The 14377-nt window shown below is 38.7% G+C and overlaps 1 protein-coding gene across 1 annotated transcript; it reads right to left on the bottom strand.

Moving 5' to 3' along the window:
* Nucleotides 1-716: 716 nt before the first annotated feature.
* prmt7 (protein arginine methyltransferase 7) lies at nucleotides 717-11987 on the bottom strand. The gene is made up of 17 exons (XM_083561042.1): nucleotides 11748-11987; nucleotides 10673-10709; nucleotides 10375-10524; nucleotides 10165-10273; nucleotides 8911-9023; nucleotides 7775-8004; nucleotides 7120-7300; nucleotides 6908-7032; nucleotides 5463-5586; nucleotides 5079-5162; nucleotides 4903-4950; nucleotides 4734-4823; nucleotides 4125-4286; nucleotides 3528-3602; nucleotides 1723-1883; nucleotides 1273-1369; nucleotides 717-1156 (listed from the first exon to the last, which is right to left on the bottom strand). The coding sequence occupies exons 1-17, from the start codon at nucleotides 11861-11863 to the stop codon at nucleotides 998-1000; spliced, it is 2061 nt and encodes a 686-aa protein (XP_083417168.1). The 5' UTR covers nucleotides 11864-11987; the 3' UTR covers nucleotides 717-997.
* Nucleotides 11988-14377: the final 2390 nt, after the last annotated feature.

A 14377-nucleotide genomic window follows, 5' to 3' on the forward strand; every position in this document is an offset into this window, starting at 1 on the left:
ATATATATATATATATATATATATACACACACATACTGTATATAGGGAGGTTTTTGTGGACATCTGACCATAAGATTGGTATCTGCTTTTTGTTTTTTTTTTAAACACCCTCTTTCTTTCTTTTCTTTCTTTCTTTCTTTCTTTCTTTCTATCTATCTATCTATCTATCTATCTATCTATCTATCTATCTATCTATCTATCTATCTATCTATCTATCTATCTATCTATCTATCTATCTATCTAAAAAATAACCTCCACTCTTCTGGGAAGATCATCCAATCGACTTTGGCGTGTGTTTGTGGAAAGGTGTGTTCGTTCAGCCACAAGTCTTCTACTGATGTAGATGAGGAGGCCTGGAGTGCAGTCAGTGTTACAATTCATTCCAAATGTGTTTAAAGCTCTATAGCAGACTACTCAAGATCTTCCACTCCCACCACCATGTCACGGTGCAACAGGTTTGGGTCTAGGAAAATTGCACTCGTACCAAATCCAAAGACATCCTGTACTATGTGCTTCCAACTTCATGCTAACAGTTTGGGAAAGAAGTCAGGTGCCCTATATTATATTATTATGAACTATATTTTCTGCACAATTGCCAAAAATTATGGCTTCCTATAAAATGACAGTTCAGTGACAGTACATTGTGATGTTTGGTTAATTCTTTTTTTTTTAAGATTTAGTGGTCCTCATTCCATCTGATAATCAAAACCTCTGAATACAGTTCACATCATTTTTTTCGGAAGGAAATAAAGTAACAATATTATCAGTTACACTATCATCAGAGCCCCAGAGGAAAAAATGAAAAGAAACATACATGCCTTTGTTGACTGACTGACTAAAAAAAAAATTATAGAAACATTCTTTGGATAAAACCAGTGAACTGTGAGACTAAAAGGGATTTGTGATAGTCAACATTACACAACATCTGGTGGAAGAATTTCTTTACATTTCTTTTCTTTCGCATTTCCTGCAGAGTGAATCGGTACGTTTGACTCGGTCAAGGCAGAGTGATCGAGAAGTCTGTTTTGATGTCTCCAATCTTGGGGTCGAAGGTTAAGGTGTAGGACACGCTTGCCCGTTCATCTCCTGAGCTTTCCCATGGATCCCGTAAGAAATACACCCCCTGTTTACGGTGTGGACTCCACACACACACTTCCTGTTGAAATACAGGTGTAAAAAAAAAAAAAAAAAAAAAACCCAGCTTTATGTACACATAACATTTACTTTCATTCGTGTCAAAATTTACAAGTAGTACAGGATGGTATGAAATACCTCTTCTTTGACTGGTTCAGTCAGGCCCATGCTGACTATGATGTCATCAGTCAGGTTGTACTCCATCCACAAAGCCACGCCATGACAGCGCCCTCTCCTGGCATGAACAATAAAAAATTGTCAATTCTTGGATTTTCCTTGTACATGCACAAAGTACTGATACACAAGGTGTCAGTGAAAACATTTATAAAAAATATTCCGGTTTACAGAAATCTCAATTAGCTTTTTATAAAATGTTATTAGCCGTTATTGAGGAAACAACTTTAGAGTATCTGTTTTCTAGAAGACTCCTCACCTCATCACCCTGCAAAAGTATTATTTAGAAACTAACAACAATATAAATAAACTGGTTAAATTGCTTATTCGCTAAAAATCTATTATACATTCCCACATTACGTATAGATGTTTACATAACTCTTCATGTTTTATCGTTTTTGTTTTGTATTTTACCCAGTAAGAGGCACTGATCCCTGACTGCTGATTGGCTGCTTAGGGACACATTGTTGGAAGTCAAAAGACATCACGGGGCATGGCTTGGACAGGGCTCGACAGGGGTACTCCCACAGGGGGTGAGGTTCTGCTTCACGAGACTCCCGGAAATCTAATGAGCGCTGAGGAACAGAAGAGTTGTGCATGACTGGGTTTTATAAAAACAAAAAAAAAAAATACTTAAAACATTTTCAAAAGAATGCAAAAGTCTGAGACACTGAACCACTACTACTACATTTATTAATACTACTACCACAAACTACTTACTACAACTAGTACCATTACCACCTACTATTACTATCATCATATACAACTATTACAACTACTACCAACCACCACAACTAATAGTACAACTATGATCACCAACTACTACTATATACTACAATTAATACCTTCTACTACAATCACTTCCACCTACTACTACCAACATCATCTACTACTACTACAACTACTTTTTCCACCTATTACAACTACATCTACAACTACCACCTACTACCAACAACCAGTGGGGGACGAAGTTCACAAAGCAGGTACTCTAGTACTCCTTTTACACCAGTTAAAGTAAAAGTGCTCCCTTTAAACATTCACTTGAGTACAAAAGTATTTACCTTTAAATGTACTCAAGTATCCAAAGTACTATTATTTGTTATGGCAATAATATCCTATTGTATCAATCCTACACACACACACACACACACACACTCACACTCACACTCACACACTCACACACTCACACACTCACTTATTTAAAGCCAGAGTACATCCTCGATGACTTACAGCTTCATTACCTACACCATTAATAAACGTTTTTCTCCATTTAAACAGAAAAGAGGAGTAATAAAAAGTACAAATACTTCATTACTGTACTTAAGGCAACAAGAAGTTTGTGGTTAACGTGGATACAAAATATTTCATTCGTTCTGTATTAATATATTAATTAAGACTCTAAATGCAAATCAATTTGAACTCCACCGGTTTTTATTAACGCGCGATTAATGCGGCACGCGTCTCTGTTTGACCGTTTTTATAAAAATATAAATAAATAAATAAAAAAGAGGCGAAATTAAAACCTTCAGCGCAACACACTTTTATTCACGACGTCCTTTCTTTACTCAGATATAAAAAAAAAAAATTCTGAAATAAAATCCATCGAAAAATCAAGGTCAGAGCCCGAACTTCTTTACTTTAACATGAGTAAAAAGGTGTAGTCAGAACTTTAACTTTTACCAGAGTATTTTAGAACATGAGTATCTGTACTGCTACTTTAGGGAAGGGTGTAATTGTGCTACCTCTGCTCATGAATAAAAAGGAACGACCGATTTCTCAAAACCTAGCTGATTAGAAAGTAAGATATTTAACTTTGAAATGTAGTGAAGTTGAAGTAAAATTCTAAACAGAAGTACTTAAATAAAGTACAGAAAAATATTAATTACATACAAATTACTACTTAATACTCCAACTACTACCAGCCAACCAGCTACTATACCCTCTACAACAGCCTATAATTAAAAATTGCTTATATTATGTTCAACACAATTCATCAGAACCAACATTACACCACATTGCAAGAGTGGGCAGGAATCCCTGAATCTATGAGAGTGGAAGGAAAAAAAAGTGAATTTTCATCTCAGACACCAAATGCCCTCAGGTAAGAGCAAGTTCATGTATTTTTGATTGCGTCAAACTGTCTTTTACAGTTTCGGCGAAGGGGTGTGTTTGTGTGTGTGTGTGTGTGTGTGTGTGTGTGTGTGTGTGTGTGTGTGTACCTGCACCATTTCATCCATTGGGCTCACATCAAATTCTTCACAGGTTCCACATGGGGCTCGGATTCTCCATAAATCCTGAGAGAGAGAGAAAGAGATAGACAGAGATGGATAAGGGAAATGATGCTACCTTGTGTTAAAGTGACAGTTACAGGCTGTTCAAGGTGCTGGGATATAAAACTTTCAGTGTGATTTAGAAGGACAGCTGTAGTGCAGCCTGGTGTACAGTATGTACCCTCCTAGACAAAAGAAGAACACGCCCAAATAGCAAAATATAAAGCTTTAATGGTCGTAAAGACAAATCATTGGGGAGGAAAGGAAAAAGAATGAAATAATCAAATAGATCTTTGCCTGCTCCATCAATCCTGGTTCCATTTCTAAGTTTGCCTTCAGGTACTGCAGCGAATAATGAACTTTTACAGATAAGGAAAATTCCAGAACGATAGAACATTTTGTACACTTTTACATCTGTTTTTTTGCGTGTTCATTTTATTCATTATCATGATTATACCTATTCAAGAAGACCATAATGTTTCTAGTGTTTGGTCGTGTTCACATCTACACTTGAATTGCAGGATTTCTGCAGAAAAGCTCAAGTACCTGGAACTCCACGGCGATCATGTAGAGCGTGGCGGATGAAGGCAGGACAGTGGCATCAGGTCTGAGGAGGCAGCTCAGCGCTGTACGGCAGTACCAGAAGAACAGGGAGTGCCAGGGCAACAGGCTGGTACTAAAATACGGTTCGCCAACCAGCACTGAGATCTAACAGCAGGATGCAAATACCGATATTAGGTTTCTGTATAGAACTGTTTCAGTGTTTCCTCTCCTAAAAAAGTTAAAGGGCACAAAACTGTACATGGTATATTTTCCCTCTACTTGGACTAGAAGATCCAAACCGTTTCAGCTTGACAATGTACAAACCCAGCTCCATGATCATATGCTTCACATGGGTTGGAGTGGAAGATCTCCTGCTACTGAGCTCTGATCTCAACCCTACCAAACACCTTTGGGATGAATCGGAATGCTGTCTTCACCTCAGGCCTCACCTCACCTACATCAGTTCCTGATTTTACTAACACCATTGGATGAGCACAAATGGAGACTAAATGGAAAATAGAATTCTCAAAAAGTACATACGGATCTTAGGATCAGATGTCTACATACTTCTGTCCATACAGTGTAGCTGGGAAATCTCGGAAGCTGTATTACCTGTTCTCCTTCTACATCAGCCGATGTCAGCCGCTCCGGCCGTATTTCCAGGAACCGAATGCTGTTTTTCAGCGAGTTTGCCTCCAAAAACTGTAAAATTATTAAACATAAATAAATGATTACAATGATTGATGCTTGATTGATACTATTCATTACATTTCGGTCTCACCTGCTCGATTACTCGCTTTGATATTCCGGAGCTTTCCAAACTGAACACCTGTCAGGCAAGAGAAGAGACAATAGACAAAAAGGTTTTAATCCTGGGAATAAACAGCACAATGGGAGTGACAATTCAACACAGTGTAAATCAAAAATAGAAAGATAACCCTAGATCAAAATACACACCTTTTTAGCTCCTAGTAGATGTGCAAACACGGAGAGAAGACTCCCATCACTGACTGATACACACACACTGTCCGGCCTCAAAATCTGAACACCACAAACACACATCCATATATTTCAACATTAACATTATTTGGTAGGGAATTAGGCAAAATAAAAATAAATAAATTATTATTATAGGTTATGGAAGAAGTAGCTCAGTTCTTAGGATTTTTGGACTTCTGATATGAAGGTAAGGAGTTCAAATCCGATCAACAAAAAGCTATCACACAGATACTGGGCCCCTGAGCAAGGCCCTCAACCGTTTAGTTGGGGGGTCAAAGTCGCTCTGGATAAGAGCGCCCACCAAATGACAATCATCAATGCAATCTATGGGTTACTGCTTACACTACGGAGAGCGCTGAGGTACTGCTCTGTTCGCCGCCGGTCGTTAAGCTCCCCGAATCGCGGCCTCGTCCACAGCAGGTGGGCTTGACAGGTACAACAAGGTGTGGCCACATCAGATTGGTCACTAAATGGGACAAAAGAAAACCAATTCTATACTGTATTTAAAAAAAAAAACGATTTCGACCCCAGTAACCACCTATATACCCCCAGGTCTACATATCACTTCCCAGTAGTCATAAATACAGTCCCTACAGACTAAACACAAAACCGTAGCTCAAATATGAGGCATGAGCAGACTACAAAACTAAACATGCATTTACCGCATTCATAGCTCAGTGTTTAAGATTTCAGACTTTAAATTCATTTTATTTGTAAACTGCATTTTAACAATGCACATTCTCTCAAAGCAGCTTTACAGAGATGAAGCAGTAATAAAAGAATGTATACTTTTGCCCCATATAATTGGGAGGTTTATCCCTAATGAGTGATCCAGTGGTGACTGTGGCAAAGAAAATCTCCCTGTGATGTTATGAGGAAGAAACCCTGAGAGGAACCTGATTTAAAAGGGAACCCGTCCTCATCTGGGTGGCACCGAATGTTCATTTATTACAGTTCCATCATTGAAAAGATGTTCAATGATAAGCGCTTAAATGTAACCTGTGGTCCTGAGCCAATGTATTAGACTATTGATATTAATTACAATCCAAATCCATTCTCAAAGTTCTTGAGTTGTTTAGGATCTTCATGGATCTTTAGGCTTTTGGTGTGGAACATCCCCAGTTGAAGAGAACTCCATGCAGAGGTAGGGTTTCCAAAAAAATAAAAAAATCGGGCAGATCCGAAGATAAAAAAAGGACAAGAACACTGGTCACAGGTACCTCAGGAGCATGAGTACTGTACTTGCTGGGCCCCTTAAGTGAGGCCCTTAACCCTTACCTGCTGAGTTGTATAAATGAGAATTGGATAAGAGCATCCTTGGGATAAGAGCATCCTTCAAATCTCATATATATCTATATTCTTAAGCAAAATGGCTTATTTCTTGAAAACTGCACCAACTATAGGACATTGGCTGAAAGAAATTGTAACAAATAGGTCAATGGAAAAGAAGCTTGACTATTAACAGATAAATATATAAATTTTGATGGGGACCTTTCAAATTGTTCTTAAAATGTGGTGGATTTGGAAAGGTAAAACTGGATTGGATCACAAAAAAAAAATAAAAACAAACAAGTAGTGAGAAGTAACAGCTTTATGATTTCCTGTCAAATTGAGTACATCACCACAGAAACTGGGACAGAAGATCCTAATAGGTTCTGGATGTCCTCCATTGCTGATGTATGAGGCCAGAAAGTGCTTGGCCTCTTAATCTCTGCCTGCACCTACAGCCAACTTTTAGTGGTCTGAATTAGGTTGTGTTACAAAATGTGAAAAAAGGTGTTTTTTACCTATCCGAGAGGCTGTACCACAAGCTGTAGTCATCGTGCGAGACGGTTAGACTGAGCTCTTCTCCCTCACACACACTCTTCTCAGCAGGCAGGAAGTACACACTTTGCATCCAATGATCCCTCCACTGAACACACAACCAACAAATCATCAATCAAATTAAATATTACTTCATATTTTGCTTTAGGAGTGTGATGCGTCATGTCTGGCGTACAGGATACTCTCGCACGTCAGAGTACGTCCAGCAGGGGGCCATGGAGCAGACGATGCTGCCGCTCGGGTCCATGTCCAGATCCCACCAAGATAAAACTACCTGAGCTCGACCGCTGGCCTCCACCACAAACCTGCACGAGTGTGACTGAAGAGCGCTGCTGACCGGCCTGCTGAAGTCCACACTAAAACACAAACAACAAAACTGCTCTCACTTGTGTGTACACAACACTATACACAGGCCAGATGTATAGGACTCACTTTGACAAAACACTTATTTATTAGTGACATGAGTGAAAAAGAAAGAAAGTGATGGGAAAGTGTGTGTTAGAGGAAGAAAGAATCTCTGTTTTTCCTTTTTTTTTTCCCTTCAATAAAATATTTGAATTTCTAAACCATTATTACAATATTTCAGGGATAAAAATATACGCTAAAATAAAAAAAAATTAAAAATCCAAACAGGAAATACGTCCAAGTGAACTGAGGAATGTTGCCTTTTTATTTCACTTGTTGGGGGGGGGGGGGGTAGGCACAAACATTTATATAATGAATAGGACTAATGGAAAATCAATATCCTTATTTAATCGATTATAATATGTAAACTGTAGGAATAAATGAATAAATAAATAAATAAATAAGCAGTAAAGAAAAACCCTCACCTGAACATGGTACACAGGGGTCCGAGATTGGTTAAGGTACTCGGTTTCACCTGGCTGAGCTGTATGTCACAGACAGATGGCACTCCAGCACACTGTGCCAATGCAGCAGGGGGCAGCAGAGTGCACTCGTCCACCTGAATGGGCTGAATCCGTGACCAGTTCCACAGCTGCTCGGACTCGACCACCCGGGCGTAGACTGTGGCACTGTGAGGTACGGCTTCACAGCCCACCTGCAGGAAGGACGTGAACATGAGGACACTTTTATTCCGGAAAAATGAAACCAACACTCGCTTCCTTCAGCTACGTCCAGTGTGTAAAACTGCTGAAGTGAACATGACACTCTTCCATATAAATTCATTATATAAGTAACTGTAGAAAAAATAGTTTTATCAGCTTTATATCTTGAAAATGAAAATTTTCAAGATATAATAATGTTATTAATAATGAATCGTTTACAAAATACATACAAATTTAAGAACATTAGATTTTTTATTATTTATACTATATTATAATGCTGTAATATACAGGTCTTTACACCAGGGTTTTGGAAAGAAAAAAAAAACAGTATAAAAAAATACTTAATAAATAAAACAAAATATATGAATATATTATGTATAATTTATATCAAAATATTTAAAAAAACAACTTTAAAATAGACAATAACAATAATAATAACACCATCCACCTTTTTGCAAATGAATGTTTTTTTTGTATATGAAAAAAGGTTGTTAATAATTAATATGAATAATTAAAAAAAAAATCTATTAAATTACATAAAATTGCATTGAATTATTTGTGCTGTATATCAATGCTGTAACATACCGTTCTTTACAATAACATTTAAAAAAAATTTTTTAAATAAAGACTTTAAATAAACATATTAATAATAAATAAATAAATACATGAACTTCTCAATAATAATAATAATAATAATAATAATAATAGTAGTTTTGAAAATTATAATCAAAACAAAGCTATTCAAGGAATATAAGAAAAAACTCAAAGCTTTATTGTCAATGAGCAGGAGTCATTAAAGCTCAGGGTTTCCACGCTAAACTTTGGGTAGGTGTGGACTGAATTGAATGGGTCATTATTAATGCAGATATGAGCAGTGTATTGATGGGCATGGCTCGTACCTGCACCAGGTTTAAGTGTGCGTGCTCATAGCTGGGTAAAGCACCTTCTCCGATCAGCTCTGTATCAAACAGTTCTGTTACCAATACGTTTGCTTTCTCCTGCATGTCTCCATCTGGCAGAAAATAAATAAATAAATAAATAAATAAAATAAATTCAGCAGAAATGTCCAAAATTCACTTTAGATGATGTCATTGAGAAGATACAAGCTTTGTCTGGTGCATTAATAAAAAATAAAAATACAAAAAAATGTATTATTAAAAAAAGGTTTTCAGATGTTTTGTGAGTCACTATGGCCTCAATTTTTTTGTTGTTTTTTTTTTTACATTTAAATAAATTTGGTACATTTTGGAGAAGTGTTTGCTCTTTTAGAATATTGCTCAGAAACACGTCATAAGGGGAACAGTAAACTTTCTTTCGGCTTCTCCCGTTAGGGGTCGCCAGAGCGGATCCTCCGCATGTTTGATTTGGCACATGTTTGGCACACGCTGGATGCTCTTCCTAACGCAACCCTCCCCATTTATCCGGGCTTGGGACCGGCAGAGAGAGTGGCTGGGGTTGGTTCCCTGACCGGGGATCAAACCCGGGCCGCAGCGGTGAGAGCGCTGCATCCTAACCACTAGACCACCAGGGGACCTGTCATAAGGGGATAAGGGGCAGGTTAAAATAGAGGGGGAGAAATATATTTAAATAAGTACACCCCCACACATTTGATGGGCTGAAAATAGTGGGCACTGAGAAGAAAAAATAATGACATCACTAAGATGTATGTTGAGTGATTTTCAGAGGACAGTAAATCTGTTCTGCCATAGAAGCTGCACATTGACTAGTCTAAAAATATATGCGAGTTTCATTTCTAGAGTATTGTCCCTTGAGAAGATTTACTAAAATGGTTGCTGAAATGTTTTGTTTTTTAACGCCATGCGTATGTTCTTAGAGAAATCCAGGTTTAGATATACAAATATAAAACTAACTAAAATGTTAATTTTTTTTGTAAAAACAACTTAATTTGGATTTTCTGGATTAAAAACCTTTTTAAAAAGTTTCTCAAAGGGGTAGAAGCCCTGCAGAATATTCTTAATGGACATTGGATACTGGTAGGATGAGCATTATAGGGAATTTTCACCTGATAATAAAAATGTATGTGTCAGTCTGAAGGTTCCACCAGGCATTGTGTGTAAATAACATGATTGCAGTGATTATTAAATTGTAAAATGCCCCCCTTCTCCGGTTTCTCCCCCTGCTGAGGATCTAACCTGGACCAACAGTAACCTCGGTTGAGTGCTTATTGATGATTTTGATCTTGTCCGAGAAGCCGTTTTTCTTTACAATGCAAGCTGCGGCCTCGGCCATCGGCTTAAACACCTATACAGCATGCAGAACAAAAAGCACAGAATTAGGATTTTTTTTTCCAGCAAAAAAGTTTCAAAAGCACTTCAGATCTCAGTCTATAGTTTTAAGATCACCTCTACGGCATAGCAGTAGTCCGCCCCTGCAGCAACTGCCATCATGGAAAGAAGACCTGTTCCTGTGCCGATATCCAGAACGATGACTCTCTCGCCTCGAGATTTCACCCGGCAAACTGCAGCTCGAATGCCCTGGTAATATTTTTTATTCTGATGGGTACAAAGCACAAACTTTTAAAACACCTCAATTACGAACACCTGAGTTTAAATCTGGAAAACATTAACTATTAAAACCTGGCTTTAAGAAGAGAAACAGTATGAAAGCTGAGGTGAAAGGTTTTGCACAAATCAAACTCACCCTGTCGCTATCATGCAGCATATCAGCATAACAGGACCTGATCAATGAGCAAAAAACAAAGCAGACGAATGAGCAGACAGGCATCTCAAACATAATGCAAAATCTATACATCGTCCGTTATGGCTCAATGAATGCCTGGTCGTTCCATGAACATCCCAATATCAATAACTACCCATGTTTTCAATCAGTTTATGAGGATTGACCACCTTACTGGGGAGGAGTGTGCTGCTACCGATCTTTAGGAATAAGGGAGATGTGTAGACCTGCAGTAACTACAGAAGTTATGGGAAAGAGTAGTGGAAGCCAGGCTGAGAGAAGAGGTGACCATCTGTGAGCAACAGTATGGTTTCATGCCGAGGAAGAGCACCACGGACGCAATATTTGCTTTGAGAATGTTGCATTCTTTATTTGTGGATTTGGAGAAAGTGTACGACAGGGTGGAGAGAGGAGTTGTGGTATTGTATGAGGAAGTCTGGTGTGTTAGAGAAGTACGTTAGGGTGGTGCAGGACATGTATGAGGACAGTGTGACAGCAGTGAAGTGCGCAGTAGGAACGACAGACTGGTTTAAGGTGGAGGTTGGACTGCAACGAGAATCGACTCTGAGCCCTTTCCTGTTTGCAGTGGTGATGGACAGGTTGACGGACGAGGTCATACAGGAGTCTTCATGGACTATGATGTTTGTGAATGATATTGTGATTTGTGGTGAGAGTAGGGAGCATGGCGATGGAGATGATTAGAAATACATTTATTAGAGGGACAGTGCATGTAGGACGTTTGGGGGATAAGGTGAGGGAGGCGAGATTGAGATGGTGTGGACATGTGCAAAGGCGGGACATGGGGTATATCGGTAGGGTATGGGATCAGCCGAAAGAAGACGACTTCTCTGTGTTTATAAATGCTGAGTAATACCATGCACTGAATGAATGATTCAGCATAATGGATCGAATGTCCACCAACATTATTACAACTAGGATGAAAAGATATAAGCCAGTATATAAAAAAAAAAACAGTCTAAGCAGTAAAGAAAGACCCTGTTGCTCTGTGTGCATTCGGTGTGTTGTCATTCTCACCCACCTGGCAATCTCCTGATGATAATCATACTCCTCTCCTTCCTCCATCCAGTCCAGAGCGCCCGTGGTGGGGTTAGCACGACCACAAAAAGTCCTCATTGTTCCACTCCTACTCATCATCCAAACACGACCGATACGACAAATAACCGAAGGATTATAACGGATTTGCTACTAATACAGCGTGACTACACTGCGCGCCGCCATACTGTTTCTCGTAACCACGCCCGCTCGGGTCACGTGACCCACTCAACTCCCTCTGTTATGTATAGCACAGTGCACTTTTCTGAGGTATCATACCATATTATAATTTCCAAATTAATAGCTTACTACTGTTTAAACGTTTGCACCTGTAAAAAAAAAATACATGTATTTAAATATATACACTATATAGACAAAAAGTATTGAGTTAGGGTTAGGGTTGCCATGTGTTTTTTCTTCAAACTGTTACCACAAAACACAAAAGGCACACACTTGTATAGGATGTCTTAGGATGTGGTATAATAAAATGTATATGTTTAATTGAACTTGGAAACACAAACCTATTTAAAGTTAATGAAGATTAGATTAGACAAGATTAGATTCAACTTTATTATCATTTTGCTAAGTACATGTACAGAGCCAATGAAATGCAGTTAGCATCTAACCAGAAGTGCATAAGTGACCTACTTACAATAAATAGCAGTATGATACATAAGGGTATGGGTCCATACAGGGATGGGAGTAAATAGTGTGCAGAAGGTAATAAGTTATGGATGGTGCAAAAATACATAGTGGATAAGCAGTGCAATACAGTGCAGTTGTGTATTTGTTAACATTGAATGATCAGATGTTCAGTGCAGTAACAGTCACAGGAAAAGAGTTATTCTTTAGTCGGTTTGTGCGGTTCTGAGGCACCTGTAGCATCTGCCTGATGGGAGAAGGTTGAATAGTCCATGGCTGGGGTGAGAGGTATTTTTGATAATGCCCCTCACCCTTTGCAGACATCGTTTGATTAGATTAGACAAGATTAGATTCAACTTTATTATCATTTTGCTAAGTACATGTACAGAGCCAATGAAATGCAGTTAGCATCTAACCAGAAGTGCATAAGTGACCTACTTACAATAAATAGCAGTATGATACATAAGGGTATGGGTCCATACAGGGATGGGAGTAAATAATGTGCAGAAGGTAATAAGTTATGGATGGTGCAAAAATACATAGTGGATAAGCAGTGCAATACAGTGCAGTTGTGTATTTGTTAACATTGAATGATCAGATGTTCAGTGCAGTAACAGTCACAGGAAAAGAGTTATTCTTTAGTCGGTTTGTGCGGTTCTGAGGCACCTGTAGCATCTGCCTGATGGGAGAAGGTTGAATAGTCCATGGCTGGGGTAAGAGGTATTTTTGATAATGCCCCTCACCCTTTGCAGACATCGTTTGATATTGATCTTGTGTGGCTCACTATAGAGCTCTGATCTCAACCCTACTGAACACCCTTGGGATGAATTGGAACACTGACCGCACCCCAGGCCTTCAAGTTTTCGTTTTTTTATTTGCCAATGCCACCATATGTGCAGACATACAGAGAAAGTGAAATACCGTTTCTCTTTTCTCTCAATAATTGTTTTCATTGTCAGTGCAATATAGAAAGTTTGTATGGGCAGTCAGTGCAATATAGAACAGAATTTGTATGAGGTAACGGCAGTGAACTTGTAATAAATAGACATATATATATATATACAAGCCAGGTAAATATATCTCGTAAACATCTGAATGTGTAAGGTGCAAATGTGCATTCTAGTATATGTCAACATACTAAAGTTTAAAGTATAAAGGCATTTGTAAAGTGCAAGACAGTAGCAGTATGGCAGTAGTACAAAAAGACTGTAACGTGTGAAAATTCAGATTTAAAGTATTTGTACATGTAACAGTTTTTAAATTAGGTGCTTGTAAACATGTCCAAAATTCTACAGAGAGTATAAAGAGTCTTGAAGAAGTGTGGGGTGAGCTGTAGAATTCGTAGAGTTCGGGAGTAGGTGGGAGGCAATGGACAGCTGTTTTAAAGTCTTGTGCAGTCTTCCGGATCCTTCTCCCAAGGCAGGAGTCTGAAGTGGAGGTTTGATGGGTGTGAGCTATCAGCAGCTATGAGGTGGGTGGGGAAGATGTCCGTGAAGGAGGGCAGAGCGACACAGATGATCTCGCTGGCTGCATTCGCTATGCATTACAGAGTCTTTTGGAAGGAGGCAGTGCAGCCTCCGTACCACACAATGATGCAGCTGGTGAGGACGCTCTCAATGGCACCCTGGTAAAAGGAGCACACGATGGGAGGTGGGAGTCATGCTTTCCTCAGATTGCGGAGAAAGTTAAGCTTTCTTGGCCAGTGATGTGGTGTTTGTCATCCACGCGAGGTCCTCAGGGATATGCACTCCCAGGAACTGGGTGTTGCTTTTTTTAGCATAAAGCCTATGTTGCTTGTAGCTGTTCCTTTAACTAATCAGATTTCATATTGGCATTTTTGAGGCCCTTCTTAATAAATATAAACAAAATGACAAAACAAACCAGGAAAAGCTCTAGTTTAAGTGTGTCATGAAGAGGTAAGTCTTTACCTTTCGCTTGAAGATAGATTTTATGATAATAATATTGTTAATATTG

The sequence above is a fragment of the Silurus aristotelis genome (assembly GCF_946808225.1).
Source record: "Silurus aristotelis genome assembly, chromosome: 14".
NCBI classification, from domain to species: Eukaryota; Metazoa; Chordata; class Actinopteri; order Siluriformes; family Siluridae; genus Silurus; species Silurus aristotelis.

Coding starts and splice junctions, on each gene's coding strand:
- prmt7 (XM_083561042.1), bottom strand. CDS start 11,863: ATGATGAGTAGGAGTGGAACAATGAGGACTTTTTGTGGTCGTGCTAAC. Junction 10,525..10,672: donor TGCTGCATGATAGCGACAGG/GTGAGTTTGATT, acceptor TGTACCCATCAG/AATAAAAAATATTACCAGGG. Junction 5,163..5,462: donor ACCTCAGCGCTCTCCGTAGT/GTAAGCAGTAAC, acceptor TGTGGTGTTCAG/ATTTTGAGGCCGGACAGTGT.